The sequence below is a fragment of the Gordionus sp. m RMFG-2023 genome, chromosome 2 (assembly GCF_954871325.1).
Source record: "Gordionus sp. m RMFG-2023 chromosome 2, tfGorSpeb1-WG-v2, whole genome shotgun sequence".
NCBI classification, from domain to species: domain Eukaryota; kingdom Metazoa; phylum Nematomorpha; class Gordioida; order Chordodea; family Parachordodidae; genus Gordionus; species Gordionus sp. m RMFG-2023.
Genome location: NC_088776.1, coordinates 57,678,824 through 57,699,741, shown reverse-complemented (window position 1 = coordinate 57,699,741; position 20,918 = coordinate 57,678,824). Strand labels below are relative to the sequence as shown.

The window sequence follows — 20,918 nt, the reverse complement described above, 5'->3', positions numbered from 1 at the left end:
ATAATAAATATACTATTTTTGAAAATCTTTCTACTTAATCTTATGATAATAAATTAATAAACAAGCTTTTTATCACATTTTACAGACCTTAGACAATCATTAAATAATATTTTTGGACATTTCATTAATAGTTCTTTACCCGGAGTGTTAATTTGAATACACAGGGCAATTAAAACTAGAAAAGTTTATTATACAAATTATATTTTGTATATAAATGTATTTGAAAACTTTTAAAAAAATTATTAGAGAATGTTTAAATTAACCCACATGTCTCTAATCTCTAATCATATTCCTTAACCTTTAAGTTAGTTGTTAAAAATTTTAACACATAATATTTCTTATAATTAGAAAATTTCTTCAGATCAGCATTACTTGAGAACTATTATTTTATTATCAAGAATGAATAAGAATTGACGCATATATATAAAACAAAACATATTTACAATTTGCAATCAAGGAGAAAAATATTTTAGTAAAATATAAAAAAAATTATTATGATTTGATCAATCGCACATTATAAAAATTGTAAAAATTATAGGTCCCCTGTGTTAATCCTAGGACAAATAAAATATTTCAAATTTAAAAATTGCTTTTATAATTGTGAGATAATGAATTCATATCTCATTGCGAAACAATTGTACAATTATACTTGTTTTATTATACATAAAAATGATCATAAGCAGATTTAATTGCAAATTGTAATAATGCAAGATACCTTGATAATTCCACCTACAAAACTGTATTGATAAAAATTGTTTTTGGGTAAACTCCAAGATAAACTATATAAGATATAATTTAAATATTCTCCTGAACCTGTATTGCCCAATTGTTTCATTTGTACCGATACCAAGTTATTGGTAACATTAATTGTAATCTGTAGATGATATTTAAAATACATAATATTTTTTAAACAAATATTCATTCAATTTCTTATAATAACTTTTCTTCCCTCCCCTTCCCTACCTTCCAAATCTTGTGCCATAAAAATATTTGACTCACATTTGCGTTAGTAAATTCCAAACAATTGTAAGGCCTGTTGTATAACGGCAACAAACATATTTCAATCCATGAACCAATACTATTCAATTGAAACTCAACCTAAGATAAGTTAATACAAATATTGAGTAATAACTACTCACGTTAGCTTCAACTTTTAGTGTTCGACGTAAATTTTTTAACTCTATTATGTTCAACAAATCATTAGTTTCAAATATCCACAACTTTTTGTTAACCGTGTCATTTACTGAATCTGTACTTGGAGATCCATCACCCCCTTGGATATAAGATATTATTGAATTATTCTCGTTATGAAGATCCAGTTGAAAGAATCTTTTTTTAAATATGCATTCATAATAAAAATTTAAATTTTATAATTTTTGTCAAAATAATATTTAAAATATTGAAAAACAAATATAATGAAAAGAGAAAAAATATGATATTATAATTTTGGAATACTTTTAAGCAAGAAACAACTGGAAAAATGTTTGATTTAAGGAAAATAGCAAATTTGAGGGCAATGATAAAAATGTGGATCACAATTAGATATAATCCTGACATCTTTGAGGTTTTGCCATTATAGCTAGGGGGCAAACTATATAAAGTTTTTTTTCTAAAATTTTAATTTAGATCAGCCTAGATTATACATATTATATTTTAAAGAAAAATTTGTATTATTTTCAAAATATAAACATTATTAATCTATATTATAATTTATCTTAATGATATCAGGATGGTCAAAACATTTTTTCATTGTGGAAACATATTATAATTATTATGGATATTGCAAATAGTATAGGAAATGGGAAAGAAAATTTGATTGAGGCTGCAGTATAAAATGTAACAATAATAAAGAGGAAAGATATTAAACTGATATATAAAAGGATTTATAAGAGGATTCCATATGTTGTAAAGTTTTATCAAATATCTATTTATTTATATAATATTATGCTTTAAAGAAATCTTATTTAATTTGAGTGTAATTACATATATAAACAGTAATATAAAAAAGTCGTAATATTTGAGTATTAGGAATAGACAATATAGGAATGACCAAAGCTTGCGACTCGCAATTTGTCAAAAAATCTTAAGTCGAAATTAATTATCATTTCTGATATATAAAATAACATGAGATAACCAAAATTATACCTCGAATTACTTGTAAAAGTACAATTAAAACATAACAATTCCAATGGGGTTTATAAAGTCTCCTATAAATAATCAATGCATCCATTCCTTTATTTTAACAATGTTTTATTGTTACACTATCATTTACATATAAAAATTATAATCCTCACTTTTTTCTTTCCTCTGTAACATGTACATTGAATATATCTGGATAATCTGTCAATGAGCATAGCCCGCTATAATTGGCAACTAAAGCTATTAAATAATAAAATATCAATTTAGATTTTTTTTCATGGGTTTTAATATATCGTGATATTTTTTATAGATATTTACTTATGACTATAAATTTTATTTTTTTGTATTATATTTTATAAAATTGATTTTATATTACAATTCAATCTAATCTTAGCATTTTTTTATAAATTTTTATTTTGGTATTACAGATTTATTTGGTTTTTCTCAATGATTAAATTAAATATAAGCACTATAAAATGAAAAAATCTATATAAATAAATATACAAAAATATAATTTAGTTCCCAAAATGGAACTATAATTGTATCAAAATTTATTTTAAAATGGCCATGGAAATAACTATTGGATTGAATTTGAAGTTGTTATAATTTTTATATTGTTAATATTTTTAGTTTCTGCCTGTAGTCATAAATTATGTTTTAATTAAGTTTGAAAGTATGGTATATATAGTCCCATATTAGTAATTTTACGAGATATGGTTGTCATAGCGCGAGGTCTAAAGCTATCTACTTGAAATAAAGTGGAGAAATGTGGGCGGCTGTTAAACGTAGATTTATTATTTGGTTTTTTTTAGCTAGGTGTCCCCTTAACTAAATATACAATTAAGATCTTATCTACTCTTTGAATGAATATGTGATTTAAATTTGTTTCAAGCATGAGGCTTTACGATATTACAACCTAGACGTAAAAATATTTCATCATATTTTTTTATATATAGAAATATTTATATTTAGCAAAAAAACATTTATCGTTTTCTAAAATTATTGACATTATATGGTTATAAAAGATATCATTTCTTTAACTATTGTAAAATTAGTTTAAATACTAATATGCCTTTGGAGAAAATTTCTCCAACTGAAATGTAAAATTTATTAATTATTATTTTATATCCTATTTGCAAATTAAAGTTGTTAATTATTTCATGAATATAAATTCACATGTTTTTATATCTCCCGGATGTGAGTTAAGCCTCGATTTAAGTTATCGTCTAAGCGATGCCTATATCATCACTAAACTTGACCATAGCTTTATAATTTAACATAATGTATTTTGATTTATGAATCGTTTGAGCTATCATGATATAACAAGTTTACTATAAACGGGATACATTAGATATTGATATTAATTTTGAATTAATGCTATTATATTATTGTAATAAATGTTAAACCTGTTCTAGTAAGAATGGCTCTAATATAAGCTAAGTTGCATATGAATAAAATTATTTTCATTTTCTTAAAAATATTTTGATTACTATTTAAATTAAGTTATGATTACAAAAAGGGGACTATTAATTTAATAATTTCAAATCATATTAATATAATTTTTTTAAGCAAATGCTTGCAAAAATATCTTATTTAAATATAAAAGTACAAATAAACATTTTTATTCTTAACCCTACTCGGGTAAACATGCCTCATTATTAAATAAAATACATATTTTTAATTTTTTTTTATATTTTATAAAAATAACTCTAAATCATAAAAATATTTAAAATATATCTTATTTAAGTATATAAGGATAAATAAACATTTTTATTCTTAACCCTACTCGGGTAAATATGCCTGATTGTTAACTAAAATATATTCTTTTTTTTTTTCATAATTTTTAAAAATAGCATTATATCATAAAAATTTATTATTTACTACTAATTAGAATATATAAATAGGTATTTTTTTGTAAATATAGGGTAAGGCTACTAAATATTTTTTCTAAACAAGTATTAAAGCCATAAAATTTTGTTCATAAACAAAACCTATAAACTGAGACAATATTTTTCAGGCTAAAATATTGAGTTAGCCGACTTAAAGAGATGCCCATATCGAGATGTTTAACACACTCCTGAATAGAAGATGCGCATGAATCTCTTATTCAATATAATATTTCTACTATTATTTTAAAACTATAAATATAGAAATTTAATATGATTATTGATAAGATTTTAATAATTAATGCCCCTTTTTTTTGTAGGTGGGGTCACTCAGTAAATTTTTTTAAATATTATATTGTTCATACTATGAATATTAGTATATTTATATTCTATATATTGACTCTTACCTTATAATTCCATTAGTGCCCTTTTCCTTTTACGCATTACTTCTAAACCCTTTGTTCTTTTATCGTATGTATGTCCAATCCAAGTTAGTCTGTTCGCAATTATAATTGGGTAATAGTTAGTTTTTTAGCCAATTATTTATGGCTGAAGCTAAGCCTGTGCCGATTTATTATGGCTAGCTAGATAAAACCAATTACCCAATTATATTTTATATTTATTTTAGGTGTACAACCTTTGATTTCAAGTATATTCATACTTAGTATTGTTTTTTGGTTGGATACCCCAGCTCTCATCCTAAACCATTGCCTCCTTTATTGTAACGTTTGATTTTATCCAGAAAATTAATAGAGCTATTTAATAAAAATCTAGGGCGAAACGGCGGGGTTAAATACCAAATAAGCACAGCATCTTAATATAATTTTTAAAATGGTTAAAATAAGAAATTGGAATTGTTTAACGTATCAGCACATAGTAAAAAAAATACTCGAAGATTTGATAAAGGGTAGAATATATACAGAATGAGATGATCAAGTTGATGATATATTATGAGGGTACATATTGTGAAGATTATTTTTTTTAAATATAAATCATGTAAACAATATATGATCATTATAATAATTGTTATGTTTCTTTAATTTTATATTTGCTATTTTAACTCAATGGTCTTAAAATCTTTAATAAGGGTAATCGTTAAATAGCACAACTAATTATACCTTAATGATCTTAATACTATAATCCAATCTATTAGAATGGACAATATTGGATACCAGGACAGGTCGACGCAATTTATGTCAAAATCATTAAGTTCAAAAATAGGGGTCCTATCTGATTTTACAAATTACCATAGCGATATAGTTAAAAAAACTCATAATATATTATTCATTAATAAATAATAATTTAATTTAATGAAAAAGTAACTTATAAGATAATGAATAATTTTTATTTCCTTTTTTAAAAATTTAAATATTAGTATAAGTTTTGATAAACTTTCTCCCAATAATTTTAAAAAAATTAAAGTTTATAATAATTCGTTACAAATTTACATTTTTTTAATATCTCTAACAAATACTTCACACCTGGATGTCTCTACTCCTTAGTTGTAGGCTTATTGCTATTATATTAATCAATGAATAAACAATCTTTACCAGGAACAAATCTACTATAAAAATGCTTATAACTATAATTACTTTCATTTTCTTAGAAATATTTTGATTTACTATTAAATAGAAATACAAGCTATGATTATAAGAATGAGTTTAATAATTTGATAATTTAAAACATTCAACATATTAATATCTACTTTTTGCAAATACTTGCAAATTATATTATATTTAATTGTGTAAAAAATATCTAAATATCTAGTACATTTACCTATAACAAATAAAAAAAAAATTCTTAACCCATAGTACATTTACCTATAACAAATAAAAAAAAAATTCTTAACCCACCTTTCATTACAAATATTTTTATAAAAAATATGTTTTAAACTTTGACTTATAATTATTTACCTTCTTAAAAAGTATTAAAAATTTTATTATTAATCTACCAAGCAATGTAAATAAATATCATTTTTTTACATGCTATTTTATATTATTTAAATATAATCTACTTTGGAATTGTAATAGCAAATAATAGAAAGCCCTGACGAAGAGGACTTAATAAAAATAGATTGGGAAAACTTAGACCCCCAAACTAATTATTCTATATTTAAGAGAAAACCTTTTCTGTGATAGTAGCATTTGATGGTTTAATAATTAACAAAGAAAAGGATATTGTAAAGCCCAGAAGAGAGCGTGCAGAACAATATCATTGGTTAAGATAAAATGAGACTACATTGTATTTACTTTAAGAGAGCAAAGAATATATTTTATCAAAATTACTTGTTTGCGTCTTTTATCTGGCATTTTATTTCTTCTGCTAAAGGATCGAAATTTTAAGTTTATGAAATTTTTATATGTTTAATTATTGGATAATTTATTAATATGGGTATTTAGTTTATGATCAAATAATAATTTTCCTTATTGAATCAAATAAAGGTTTAATAGAATATTTAGCTCAAGTAAGATAGTTGCTTTTATTAATAAATAAATTTTCTTCTTATTATGCCGTTCTCTTTTTCCCAAGTATTGATCAACATTCCACCGTTTCTGATATTCAACTACAACCATAGGATATATAAATCGGTATTTTTCAAGTTTGCAAGTTAACTTAATAAATATTATTATAAAGATGGAATTTTTTTTTATAGGACCCGAAACATTTCTAATATAAATCAAGATGCGACTGAATAGAATCAAACTAATATTATTGAAATATTTCTACCAAATAATTTTTTGTAAAACTATAAAATTGTCATTCCTATAAAATATTTTTTTTAACAGACTATTAATCATAAACAATATTATGCTCAGCGAGTTCGGTAGGCAACTTTAATGAAACTATTGCATTTTTATCTCAGTTGTATTTCCTTAATAGTTGATAATAATGGTTTAGAGACATTTTTCAAGCGGCACTTTCTCATGAATATATATTTTCAATCGTTTATATTTAATATTTTAATTTTCATATGTATATATTTTTAAAATTAATTATCATCTTATCTAGGAAACAGAAAACCTAAGCAACAAGAATGACTCTTTATATTTGTAAGTAATCATAAATCAATATATCAAAAGTAAAAAAATATAAATTATATATAAAATATTCAATTGCAGAATTATGAACAACAGCTTTTTAAAATGTTTGAGAATCTGATGGTCCGTATTCTAAAGACATATATGAAAAATCTTTGAAAAACAATTAAGTTAAAAAAAATTAATAGATAAATACATTTTTTCAAGAATTTTAAGAAATTCTTTTTACTTTTAATAATAAAGATAATGAAAACATTACTTAAAAATTTATATTTAAAATTATCAAGGGTCGCATGATAAAGTGTCTATATTACTCATACATAATTATGTGACATGAGTGGGATTAACTTGAGTCCATAGAGGATCGGAAAAAATCGCTGGTGACTCTGGGAGAGCCGTCCCGGGAATAACATGCAGAAATGAGCAAATTTGGCTATCTTAAGCGGCTTCAATTACACCAGCTACCAAGAGTTGCTGGATAATTGGCAAATAACTTGCACCAGGGCTCACGTGCGTAGACGTAGCATAAGTATCTTCCTTCATTGTTACGAATTCGAAGATGGTTGAACCTGTGTCTCAACCCCCGTCTGCCGATCCCCTCAGTGAAGGGAGACATCAGAGAGGCTACCGCGAGCTTGGCATCCTCTATATTTAGACTGGACTCTCTGCTGAAGTTTCCATCTGCATGGAATCTATTATTATCAACATTGACAATACATTTGAGGATGTTGTTAATGGGTGGAATGACCGTGGATCCTGCTTGGGGCGCACCAAAATCATTGTCAACTCCAGAAAGCGAGCCTCTAGAGAATTTATGATAGACGTAACTCTTCTCCCAGACTGTTGATGTCCGAAGAAGCCCAAGATGGAGTGATGGTCAATTCTCTATTCCTGGATTTCCGAATCTATCACATCAGACGGAAATTTAGGTTGGTGATTGACTACGCTTAATTTTATGCTCCAGATCCATGAGAGTCATTGTGAGTGAACAACTGGGGCCTCAGTTCTCTTCTTCACTTTTCAAGGGAGATCCCGGGAAAATGGCTGTTGAGAAATTGGCCCTGAAGCCTTTGGTTATTAGGAGAAGGAGAAAAAATAGGCAAAGAAGTAGTAGGGAAGAAGGGAGTTAACATGCATCACATAAATATAGAGCTTATTATTGAATGAACAAAATGACTATTATTATATCATGATAGATTAAATATACTATTTAAAAAATGGTTCTTGAATTATTATTTTAATTAGATATATTAATAATATAATATAATAACCAATTTATTTAAAAATTACTTGTAAAATTTTTGATAAACAACTTTGTTTATAATCAAATAAAATGGTTTATATATTTTATTTGGCTGTAAAAATTTAAGGGGCATAAAAGTGGTTTAAAAGTGTAATATGGTTGGCGATCAGATATAAAATTTTAATTATTAAAAAACTTGTTATGAAATCTTCAGGGGAATGGTAATAATATAGTTAAAATTGAAAAAATGAAATCTTTAAGATAATTGAAATTTTAGAAATATTTTTAAAATAAAAATAATATAAGTTTTTATACTTTATTATTATGTATTGTTTTATAATTGAATTGTATGTTCAAATTTTATCCCTCATAACATGTATTTGAAATTAATATTAAAATAATTCAAAAAAGCATTTCTTAAATGAAATACTGGTTCTATAAATCATAATAAAAATCAAATTTTCATTCAATGGTTAATTTTATGATTGAATATCTCGAACTGTCATTGAAGAAGAGGAAATACCAAAAATAAAATTAATATTCGTATATTTTACATTGCACAATTATTGAAATATAAATACAATATCTAGCTCCGCTATGAATTAAAACAAATTAAGATTGATTAAAGTCCGTTTATCTTTATATGATAATAAAACTTTTTATATTATAAATATAAAATTAACTTCTCTATATAAACCAGACCAATCTTATTAATAGAACAAGTTAAAATAGTATGAAAAACTATCAATGATTCATCAAATTTTAGATGAAGGACACAAATGAAAATATGAATATGAAAGCTAGGGCGTTCCCTCCATGCGACGCGCAGGGTGTAGACCTCCATCCTGTGAAAAATAAAGTAAAGGTCAAAGCAAAGAAGACAAGACTGGCAAGTTTGAATATTGGGACGCTTAAAGGTAAGACGAGAGAATTGGCATCAATGTTGAACAAGAGAAAAGTTGATATAGCGTGTATACAAGAGACGAAATGGAAAGGACAGAAAACTTTGATGATTGGAGATGGGTATAAATTGTACTATAATGGACTTGTTAGCAATAGGAACGGTGTCGGCATCATCCTCAGCCAAGACCTAACCTCTTCAGTAGTAGAAGTCAACAGGATCTCTGATAGACTAATGAAGATAAAACTCTGCATTGGTCAATCAATACTACACATCCTATCAGTATATGCTCCTCAAACGGGTTGTAAGGAAGAAGAGAAAGATGACTTTAGAGCTATCCTTGATGAAGCTGTAATGGAAATCCCTAAGGATGACCTAGTCATAATTGGAGGTGACTTAAATGCGCATGTGGGGAAAGCAAGAGATAGCTATAAAAGGCATCATGGTGGTTTTGGATACGGAGAAAGAAATGATGAAGGAGAGCACGTACTGAAATTTGCCCAAGCCTTCGAAATTGCCTTAACTAACACCTACTATAGGAAAAAAGACAGTCATTTAATAACATATGAAAGTGGTACTAAGAAAACACAGATAGATTACATGCTAATCTCTCGCAGAAGATTAAAAGATGTAATAGACTGCAAAGTCATCCCAGGAGAAGATATCGCCGCACAACACAAGCTACTAATCATGGATTTACAAATCTCAAATATATCCACTCAAAATAAGATAAAACTGGAACCCTGCATCAAATGGGGCAAATTAAAAACAATGACAGATGCCTTTGCAATCAATGCAAACATTGAAACAATAAATTGCTCACAAGTCAGTGAAAAAATCTGGACAGACCTTTCACCCAGATTAATAGACACTGCAAAATCGACGCTAGGCTTGACAAGAAGAGGCAACAAATCACACAAAGAACTATGGTGGTGGAATCAAGAGGTACAAACCACTATACAGGAGAAAAAAGCCCTTTATAAAATATGGTACAAATCCAAAAATGCAGATGACAAGTCAAGATACAAAAAATCCAAGAGATTAGCTACAAAGGCGGTGGCTAGGGCCAAATCTATGGCATACGATGACATGTACGAAGATCTACATACCAAAGAAGGGCAAAATAAAATATACAGATTAGCCAAACAGCGAGAAAAGAACTCTAGGGATATAAACGGAGCTCCGAAAGTAATCAAAAATAAAGATGGGAAATTGATAATAAAGGAAAAAGAAATAATGAATAGATGGAAAGAATATTTTCAGGAGCTTCTCAACTTTAATTCCCACATATTGCATCTCGATGAACACTCCCCTTGTCAAAACCTTGTACAACCTATAACGGAACAAGAAATAATCACATGCCTCAAGCATATGAAAAACAACAAAGCTAGGGGTTCAGACGATATTCCAATAGAAAGCCTTAAGGCACTAGGAGATGATGGAATACATCTCCTCACAAATCTGTACAATAAAATACTTGAAAATGAAGAGGTTCCCCAAAAATGGAGGCAGAGCTATGTAGTTCCTATCTTCAAAAATAAAGGGGATCCACACAATTGTCAAAAAGGGGCATAAAACTAATGTCACACTGTCTAAAACTATACGAAAAAATAATAGAAAAAAGATTAAGAGATATAATCGAAATAAGAGAGACACAGTTTGGCTTTATGCCTGGAAGATCAACAACCGATGCTATCCATGCAATTAGGCAAATGAGTGAAAAATACAGAGAAAAGAACAAAAAGCTACACATGGTCTTTCTCGATCTAGAAAAGGCCTTCGATAGAATCACAAGAAAACTTATCTGGTGGGCGCTACGCCATAAAAAAGTTCCCGAAAAATATATAAGAATAATACAGGATATATATATGGGACATACAACAATGGTCCGTAGCACAACAGGTATTTCAGCAGGCTTCACAATAGCCGAAGGAGTTCATCAAGGGTCGGCTCTCAGCCCACTTCTCTTCATTACAGTAATAGATGTATTAGCACAGTCTATACCTCAAACAGTCCCGTGGAATATGATATTTGCAGATATTGTGATACTTGCCGAATCCAAGGATGAAATGAAAGAAAGGTTAGTGAATTGGATAAATATCCTAGAAACGCACGGATTAAAAGTAAATAGAGAAAATACGGAGTATATGGTGATAGGAGGAGATGAAACGGAGAGTATTGATATAAATGATTGGCAGATATCCGCAATTAAAAGCTGCAAATATTTGGGCTCCACTATACAAACAAACGGCACAATAGAAAAAGAGATAAAGAATAAGATTAATCAAGGGTGGTTAAAGTGGAGATCTTTATCTGGAATGCTATTTGACAAAAGAATCCCACACAAATTAAAGGGAAAAATCTACAGTTCCATAGTACAACCAACTATTCTATATAGTTCGGAAACATGGCCAACCAAAGAATCAGACGAGAGAAGTCTACAAACTATGGAGATGAGAATGCTGAAGATGATTGCTGGGGTAACAAGAAAGGATAAGGTGCGCAGTACAAGAATACTAAATAGTTTAAAGGTAGTGCCCATTAAGACTATGTTAATGGTAAACAGACTTAGGTGGTATGGGCACACAATGAGAAGGCCTATGAACTACATAGGAAATAAAGTTGAAAGTTTGGAAGTGATGGGCAAACGTAAAAGAGGAAGGCCAAAACTTCAATGGGGCCATAAAGTTAGAGCCAATATAAAGAAGTATAAAATAGATAAAAGAGATTGTATGAATAACATAAAGTGGAGAGAGATGTTGAAGGAGCTTACCACCAGAAAAGGTGAAAGCTAAAGAGAAAAAAAAAATATAATAATAATAATAATAAATAAACCTTTTTACTCTAATAAAAATAAAATTATTTCATCGATTTTTTTTACCAGGTTATAGTATTTAATTCTATTTCTAGTAGTCATTTGAGCTTGCTTAATGCTGGGAATTGGTGTAATTGAATAAGATTTGTTTAAGTAGTTTGTTATAAAACAAATAGTTATAATAAAGGAAGGCAACCCTCAAAAAAAATATAATATTTCATTTAATTAGTCTTAGACTTAAATTTTAAATTAAATTAACCTGCTTTTATTCAAATTTTATACATGGAAACCGATAATTTTTATCCTGGGAAAGTGTGAATCTACGCATTGGGGTTGTTGGAAACCAAAATTGATTATATTTATAAATAAAATCATACCCTTATTTTAGTCATATAATGCCATCTTTTAATATACCTTTGATTTGATTGCGAAAGGACACAAATTTATTTTAAAAAAAAATTATTATGGACAATATTAGACTAAAAAAAAACTTTATATTATTTATAAAATATTAATTTATTTTTAAAAAAAATCATAATTTCTGTTCAATATACAAATTTAAGAATTAGAGCATGGTTTGAAAATAATAGTTCTACATAAAAGCCAAAGTCAACATATTCTGAATTTACCTATTTTAGGTGAAATTAATATTCCACATAAAAGGGGGGATGTATTTACTTGGTATAAAATATTATTTGGGTCGTAAAAAGCAATTTAAAATAATTTTTATTTTTGAGAAATCATAAAAATTCCAAAAAGTTACTTGCGTAGATATTGTCCACTATAAGTAAAAATATAGCCTCCATATGCCTTTTAGTAGTTTTATAATTTTGGTTAAAAAAATTTGACCATTAGTAGAGTTTAGTTCCTGCGAAAAAATGCGCGCTTCCTCTAATTAGCATTTATTATTTTTCACAATAATTTTAGATTATAGATTAATAAATAGCCACCTTCAACATTATTATACATCATTAAAGGTTGTAATATTCACTCATTTGATTCGTTAATTTACGAATTTTCAAAAATTCAAATAGATGGGGGGGTGGGGAGGTGAAACGTAAAAATAATTTGGAGAAAATTTGAAACTCATGCATAAATTTTATATTTGTTCAAACAAAAAAAACAAAATTTTGCCAAAAAATAAAATTTCTCCCTTTTTTTTAACGTATATAAAAATCGTAAAAATATAAAAAATTTAAATTATTTTATTAGTAAAATTTCTTTAAAAAAAGTTAAAAAAAATAGTTAAAATAAACGAATTAATACATGTATATAAATAAAAAATAATTCCTTATGTTATAAACTGGGTAGAATAATTCGAACATCATTTAAATTCTTTAATTCAGAATTGGTAAAAATAAAAATCTTCTGATTTTCTTTCAATTGTTCTTGTTTCTCATCTGTTATATTGGTAAGTTAATATATACCATTTAATTCCATATAATTATTTATTTATTTGAATAAATATTACGAATATGTTGTATGCATTTTAAATAATAATAGGTTTTGTTAAACATTAGTTTAAACTGATTTTACAATTAAAATTGGATAATAGTTTAGCAATTAATAAAAGAAAACATTTTTTTGGTTAATTACGATAAATTTATGGTATATCCGCTCTTAACAACGGTAGATTTTTATCTAATAATTTTCTGAATATTTTAATCTGGTTTAACCAAGTTAAATGATAATAATTATATTATTTTTTTATTTTTTTTTAGACGCAAAATTATGAGTGTTAAAATTTTCAAATAGATATATGGTTAAATTTACTAAGGATATTTATTATCAATTCCAATATTTATAATATAAGAAATATATTTTTATTTGCATTCCGCGACGGTCAATAGTAAATATGTATAATTTAAACGTTTGTAAAGTTTATTTTGCAAATGACAACCAAATATGATTTATTACTGTTAAGACGGCTTTAAACAGTAAATTTGTTAATATAGATTACTTAAAGCACAACGTATGGGCATTTTATTTAATGCCACGTAATTTGAAGAGAAGATTTTAAACAAAGTGTTAAATAAATAACAGCATTGTCCACCCCAACCCCACCTCTCAAATACTTAAAAAAAAATAAAATAAAGTAAGGATCTTTTATTTAGACATTATTTTTTAATCGGATCGCCATACAGTCATTTTTAGCCAAACAAAGGGTCATAACTCCTAGACCCACATTAAACTCAGTCTAGTATTTTTACACAAATATAAAGCAGTCTACCGAAAGAAAAGTTTGAAAATTAAATAATTTTTTTTAGATGACCATTCCCGGTTTTTGGTATTAATCGGGTTTCTATCACATTTATTTCTATGTCATATTAAAGGTATATTCTTAAGAAATTAAAATTTTAATTATTGCTCTAACTTAATTTATTCTCGAGATATTTGAAAATTAATGAAGTGCATTTTGTCAAAAATGTACCGTTTTCCCTCTCTTTAAATATCCATGGATGTAAAATTTTATTTTTTTTCTTAGTTATAGTATATTTTTAATACACAAAATTTTTAAAAATTCTGAGAAGGTCGGGTTTAAAATCGGGTTATTTTGTTGATTTAAGATGGAAATCACATATATTATTTATTTCTTTTTAAAATATTGTTTTTTTTAAAATATATTTTATGTATTTTATAGAAATGATAGTTTAAATAAAATATTTACTTTTTTAAAAAATAAATATCTGTTTTTTAAATTAATTGATATTATTTCAAATTAATTTTCTTAAGTTGTTTGCTATATTCATCCACAATGTATTTGATGAAATTTGCTAACTAACGTATACCTCGTTCTTTTTCTTTGGAAATGATGATGACTATTCACCATTCTATTTTTTGTTCATGAATATCCAAAGTTTGGCGGAATTTTATAAATAGCCTTATATGCGGTGGATGGTAAATTACTATATAATAGAATCTATTGCATCAACCCTCTTAAAATTTATTTGATGAGGTCTAAATTTAAACTAGTGTTATTAGCGTAATATTTTTGAATATACGGTTTCGATCTACGAATTTTTAGATGGAGTTGTTGACGTATCTTTGCCCAGATTTATTTCATAGTTGTAACAAATTTCTATTTTTTTGGAAAATGCTAAAGTTTTTATGAGCCAATTTTTAAAAAAATGGTTAACTCAATATTTTATACAGAAAAATTTTACGCAAGTTTAAAGATTTTGGGATATTGAGTTAGCCGTTTTTAAAAATCGGCTCAAATCGACAACAGCATTATATCGAAATTTTCATATGTAGACCGTATTCTTACTACTTTTAAATCTAAAGTAGTTTAACATAAATTTTGATTCAATCTATTATAGATAGAAGACTTGCTAGAATCCCTGACATTAATTTTAGAGAGTGTTGCTAAAATTATTAATTTAAGGGGATGGGATATACAGAATTTAGAACATATTCTGGGCAATTTAATTTAAAATTTCATTTAAAATTCCTGGGTGTAACTTTTTCATCTGTTTTAGTATTAATGTATTAAGTATAAATGAACGCTTTTTTATATGCATTATCCTTATTAATTAAAAATTATATTATATTAATATAACCTTAGAAATATACATTTTCACGTCGTCAGTTCTATTTATACTTTTCTTAAAATATCATATTGGGACATTTTAAAATAATTTGTCACTATTATGACTCTCTTGGTAAAAGTTGTCATAAATTTCAGAATAAATAAATCCTTAATTAACACTTAAAGTCACTAATATGGAAGTTACAAGTAAATTTAATTCTAAGATATAGCAAATCTAAATTTAGGTACCAGGTAAATACACCTATATTCTCATGTTTTTTATCACCTGTGTTATGTAGGGTTAAATAGACAGAAAAATTTATTTTGATTATTGACAAATAAATGATATTTTACATTTGTAATTAATTAAAATTATGAATTTTCATTCGTTATGATCCATCAAATTGCCATTGATAATATCTTCAATGGTCTTGACTCTTGAATTCCAAGCCTTGAAAAAAAAATTAAACCTATTGAAAAAGATGATATCAACATGACTACCTTCGTAATCTCTCTTATGCGAGATCTCACTATTTAAAATACATAAGTAATTAATATTTTGATGTACATTTTTCTAGGAATTCCTGGCCTTAAACTTTAAATGTTCCTTGCACAAGTTACATAATTGAATTTATCACAAAAAAATTAAATTTTCTTAAAAATTTTAAACTATAAAATTTATCTAAATATATATTATTTAAATATTTATAGCAAGACGCACATATCCTAAAATCCCCCCCCCACCCCAAAAAATAGGTATTAAAAAAGCGATTAATTAACCCATTACCTTTTTTTTTAACTGGACAATCTTCTTTCCATATAACCCAATCAATTAAATCGGCAAAGGGGCAGTGTAATAAAAATAAGTTTATATATTAATGCTAAGGAACGTCTACGACTCCAGATTATTCGTGTACTGGTGCTCTTTAACCGCTATAATAATATTTTACATGACTAGCGTAATTATTATATGCGTATTAGAAAATAAACATCCTGAATCCAGTTTTTCGAATCTTAATCAAGAGGAAAAATTTACTGGCAATGGTTTCATGGCGATAGCACAAAAGATTTCCTACTACTATCCCTTATCTTTCTCCAAGCTACCTTGGCCTCAAAAACCGAATAATTTTGTTAAGAAACCGAATATCTCTCCTTCATATGAATTGTCATTGGCAAAGCTAGAAATGAAACGAATATCGAACACCGAACATTCCGATATGAACAACTACATCGAACTCTTAAATACTCTTATACATAGGAATAATTCTCCAAATCTTGAGAGATCATACATAAACCAGGATTCTGAGTATGATTCTCTTCCGCGTCGTGATAATATTGAAGTTAATGAATTAGATGATCTACCTGTGAATGAAAAACAGTTTATTGCACATGAAGATGATAACCAAAAATCTTCATTTAATTCCAGATTAAGACTGAATAAAAATTCATTCAAACCCAGCAAACACCCTATATCTTCCCAAGCTTCTAAAACTCGAATTATTACTTCATCTATAGAATATATGTCATCTACGACTTATCTAGAGGCTATAATTGATCAGCGTAAAAGTTTAGAAAATTTGATACAACGCTTTTCCGTATTATCAAAATTTTCAAGATTGTTAGAAACTTTAAAATATTCCTCGGAAGAGAATGCTTTGCATATATTATCAATATCAAACAAATTAGACAAAGCCACAACAATTAAAAATCGTATTAAACATAAAAACACGGCTAAACTGTTGCTCCCATTGTGGCCAGAAGATTCTAATACCACTGACAGAATCATGGAACAATTATCTCTGGCCCCCAAAATGTTAAACTTTAAATCATCTTCCAAACGATCTTGCCATCCTGATAATATTTTTCCCGATTTCTTCCACTATACACTAAACAATTCCACTTATAATGCTAGTACACACAAGAAATTGTCTACTAAAGTTATATACGTGGCTACTCATTTACATCCATCCTGGAATGACATTCCTTATGGCTGTAGGGGTCTGCATAAGTCTAAATGCGCTTTCACCAATTGTTACCTAACCGATTCCGCGGATCCTGCTGGTATACCACGTCAGAAAGCCCATGCGGTCTTATATAGAAACGCTTTCCCCACAAAATCGGAAAGAAACATAGAAAGAAATCCTGCTCAGATCTGGATATTTCACTCCTTGGAAAGCCCTATGAATATGCACACTGGGGGTAGGCTCTACTCCATGTTCAATTGGACTGCTACTTATAGACATGATTCGGATATAGTCACACCTTATGCTAAATATATAACAAGCCAGTATTCTCGATCAAGAGAATCCAAAGAGTCAAAAATAAATGCTAAACGTGTTAATGTGTCTCTCACATTAAATAAGACAGTTGAAAAATATTTAAAACTGACCATTGCTTTAAAGTCTCACCTTAAATCCCACGATACTCTCTTAGACGATGAAATAGTTAATCGTTTATTAATCCATTCTTACCACCCAAAGACTCCCAAAATTTCGTCGTTAAATCTTTCTCACCTTTACGACAATTTGAACTCTCTTCTATTTAACCTCCGGTCATTATCATTCCCGCCAAAATATTCCTTACCTCCCTCATTGATCTTATACTTGAAAAACTAAGTTGCGATCAAAACGAGTACCAAAAATTATGCATCCGGAAAGACCAAAATGATCGCTTGGTTTGTTTCCAATTGTGGAAGCCAATTGAGACTAGATTACGCCAATACACTGAATAAATATATGCCCGTGGATATATATGGAAATTGTGGGGATTCCCCGCTGAGTTGTGCGAGAGATGAAGGTACCAAATGCTTTGAAATGCTTGATAAGGATTACAAGTTTTATCTCTCTTTCGAAAACTCACGGTGCAAAGGCTACGTAACGGAGAAATTTTTCGAAAACGGATTAAAGTAATGTGTATAAACTTAATTTTTTAGTAATAAGTCTTCATTTAAGACATCCTCGTATAACATTTATTTGATTTATTTAATCGCTTTAATGTTTTTTTTTAAAAAAAACAGAAACTTTATTATAATGTGCACAAATTTAGCGTTTCCAAAACGCAAATAAGGTCTTTCAAATGGAATCTTGCAAATTGATAAAATTATCGATTGGCGTTAACAACCATCACGAAAAACGCAAACAGATTTGCCTTTTTTCAATACTTTTTAATTTAGCTTTTTGTTATATTATATAAAATATTTAAATATAGCTTACTCATCTTTTAAAATGGAAAAAGACAGTCGATAATATTATTTTCAAGAACAAACATTTTTTTTTTGATTTGGTTATAATTTTGAATCTACGATAATAATAAAAAGGCAACCTTAATTTAAATAAGGTATGCATTTCGTGTTTGTTTTATTAAAAAAGTATGACAAAACGCGAATGCTCAATTTGTGCGCATGTTAAATGATAACGACTGACTATACTATGTAAATGTAATATTAGCCCTTTATATCCATGACCTAAAAAAAAACTATCATATGAAACAAATTTTTACTCCTCTAGGAATTCCATAATTCCTATAGTAATGGGCCCATCTAAATCCGAATATATAAGGATAGCTCCTAGTCAATCTTTCATTCACGTAGACGATTTTCCTAGTCCTGCTCATCTTGCTCTTTACTTGTACATATTAGACTCGGACGATCAACTTTACAATTCGTACCTCGCTTGGAAAAATGAAGGGGGGAAATTTGTGGATACTAAGTTTTGGTGCCGAATCTGCGCTATGATAAATTATTCCCACCTAAATTTTGGTTTCTCGTCTAATTCAACATATAGTAACGAAAAAACAAGGACTTACAAAGATTTCAGTGGGTGGTGGGAAGGCGATGGTATTTGTAAACCTAGTCATACACTTAATTTTAAGATGGAATAAAAAGTTATTATATAATTTTGAAAAATAATTCTGGTTATAGTATTCTAATTTACATGCCAAAGCTAATATTGGTATATAAAAAAAATTTATTACGAGATACATTAACATTTGTACAAAATTTTATTAAATAGGTCGATAGAAAATATATATTGCCCATAGCTTATTTAAACCTACTATTATTTAAAAATTACTAGAAAAAATGTGTATTATAAACAAATGGCGTAGCCACAAGTAGATGAGGAGGTAGGGTTTGAATACCCTCTCCCCACCTCCCAGACCAAAAAGTGTAAATGGTACCTAAAATAGTGTCAAAAATTATTTTATGTTCAAATAAATACTTTAAAATTATAGTATTTTTAATTCTGAACATTAAAATTATCTTTTGTGGGATATTTTATTAACATAAAATTTATATCAATTATTCAGTATAAACATTCTGATGTTTATATTTTTGTACAATCACTATGGCCCTAGCCCCGATTTCGGCCGGAGGGGGGGATACTGGGAATTACAAATGGTGCGGAATCAGAAATGACCATGAATCACAAATACTGGTGAGTAACAAATCGCTATGGATCACAAAATCATGAGATATCAGAGTGTAAACAATAATATAATATAGGGAAAACCAGGGCTAGTCGGTACAATTTTTGTCAAATCATCATAGCTCCGAAAATAATGATCGCATAAGATCTTGCAAAATACCAATCGATAACTTAAACACTTAGCTATAAATACACTGTTATATTTATAAATATTTAATAATTTTTTCTCTAATAAAAGTAACCCCAAACCCTTTGTTAGTTGGAAGATCATTGATGGGGCTAGTCGAATCAAATGGTTTATTAGGATTCCTGAGACGCATAAAAATTTTGTTCCGATTTTCATATATGCTTTATTTATATATTATTATTTACAATTATAAAAAATATAATAGAAATCTTTTTTTGGCATAGGTCCTATGCACCCAACTTTTACATACTCTGCATTTAAACCAATCTTCAAAATGGAAATATATAGTACTGTTTATTGTGTTGTTAATCCACTAAGTAAAGTCGACTTAATCAAAAACTGAGCCAATATATAGGCTTAAGTTCACAACTCAAGTCGACTCGAGTGGTGAAATTAGGTTTATATACTTGAGTCATCTAGAGGACGAATATTTCAAATTAGTTATTATCAGGGTTGTGCATTTGACCGGTCAAATACAATTCGGTCAATTGACCGATATTTAACCGGTCAAATATGGTCAAATTCAAATAAATGTTTTTTACACCAATATTAACTTTATTTTGCATTTATATAATATTATAATAAATCTATGTATAATAATAAATATCATAATATTTTTTAATTCATTCTATAGTCAATGTTTCACCCTCCGTGGCAGAGTCTTGTTCCGATTCATATTCAATATCATTATTTTCTTTAATATTTTTAATCAACCTTAAATTATGATACACTCTTACTAATTTTCCTGCTGTAGAA

General features: G+C 27.7%; 2 protein-coding genes across 2 annotated transcripts; one reads left to right on the top strand and one right to left on the bottom strand.

Moving 5' to 3' along the window:
- Positions 1-685: 685 nt before the first annotated feature.
- Positions 686-12,909, bottom strand: LOC135924501 (uncharacterized). Its single transcript, XM_065459558.1, has 5 exons — positions 12,786-12,909; positions 2,295-2,379; positions 1,140-1,329; positions 1,000-1,098; positions 686-874 (listed from the first exon to the last, which is right to left on the bottom strand). The coding sequence occupies exons 1-5, from the start codon at positions 12,826-12,828 to the stop codon at positions 686-688; spliced, it is 606 nt and encodes a 201-aa protein (XP_065315630.1). The 5' UTR covers positions 12,829-12,909.
- Positions 12,910-16,429: 3,520 nt separating this feature from the next.
- Positions 16,430-19,630, top strand: LOC135925416 (glycoprotein 3-alpha-L-fucosyltransferase A-like). The gene is made up of 3 exons (XM_065460722.1): positions 16,430-18,002; positions 18,168-18,456; positions 19,058-19,630. The coding sequence occupies exons 1-3, from the start codon at positions 16,430-16,432 to the stop codon at positions 19,428-19,430; spliced, it is 2,235 nt and encodes a 744-aa protein (XP_065316794.1). The 3' UTR covers positions 19,431-19,630.
- Positions 19,631-20,918: the final 1,288 nt, after the last annotated feature.

Bases quoted from the DNA above. Each gene is read 5' to 3' on its own strand.
- LOC135924501 (XM_065459558.1), bottom strand. From the start codon at position 12,828: ATGGAGGCTATATTTTTACTTATAGTGGACAATATCTACGCAA. The intron at 2,380-12,785 runs GTAACTTTTTGG...ATTATTTAATAG, and splicing joins AGTGGACAATATCTACGCAA to CTTTAGTTGCCAATTATAGC. The intron at 875-999 runs GTGAGTCAAATA...TATCATCTACAG, and splicing joins TGGAATTTACTAACGCAAAT to ATTACAATTAATGTTACCAA.
- LOC135925416 (XM_065460722.1), top strand. From the start codon at position 16,430: ATGCTAAGGAACGTCTACGACTCCAGATTATTCGTGTACTGGTGCTCT. The intron at 18,003-18,167 runs GTTTATTAATCC...TGAAAAACTAAG, and splicing joins AGACGATGAAATAGTTAATC to TTGCGATCAAAACGAGTACC. The intron at 18,457-19,057 runs GTAATGTGTATA...TTACTCCTCTAG, and splicing joins TTTTTCGAAAACGGATTAAA to GAATTCCATAATTCCTATAG.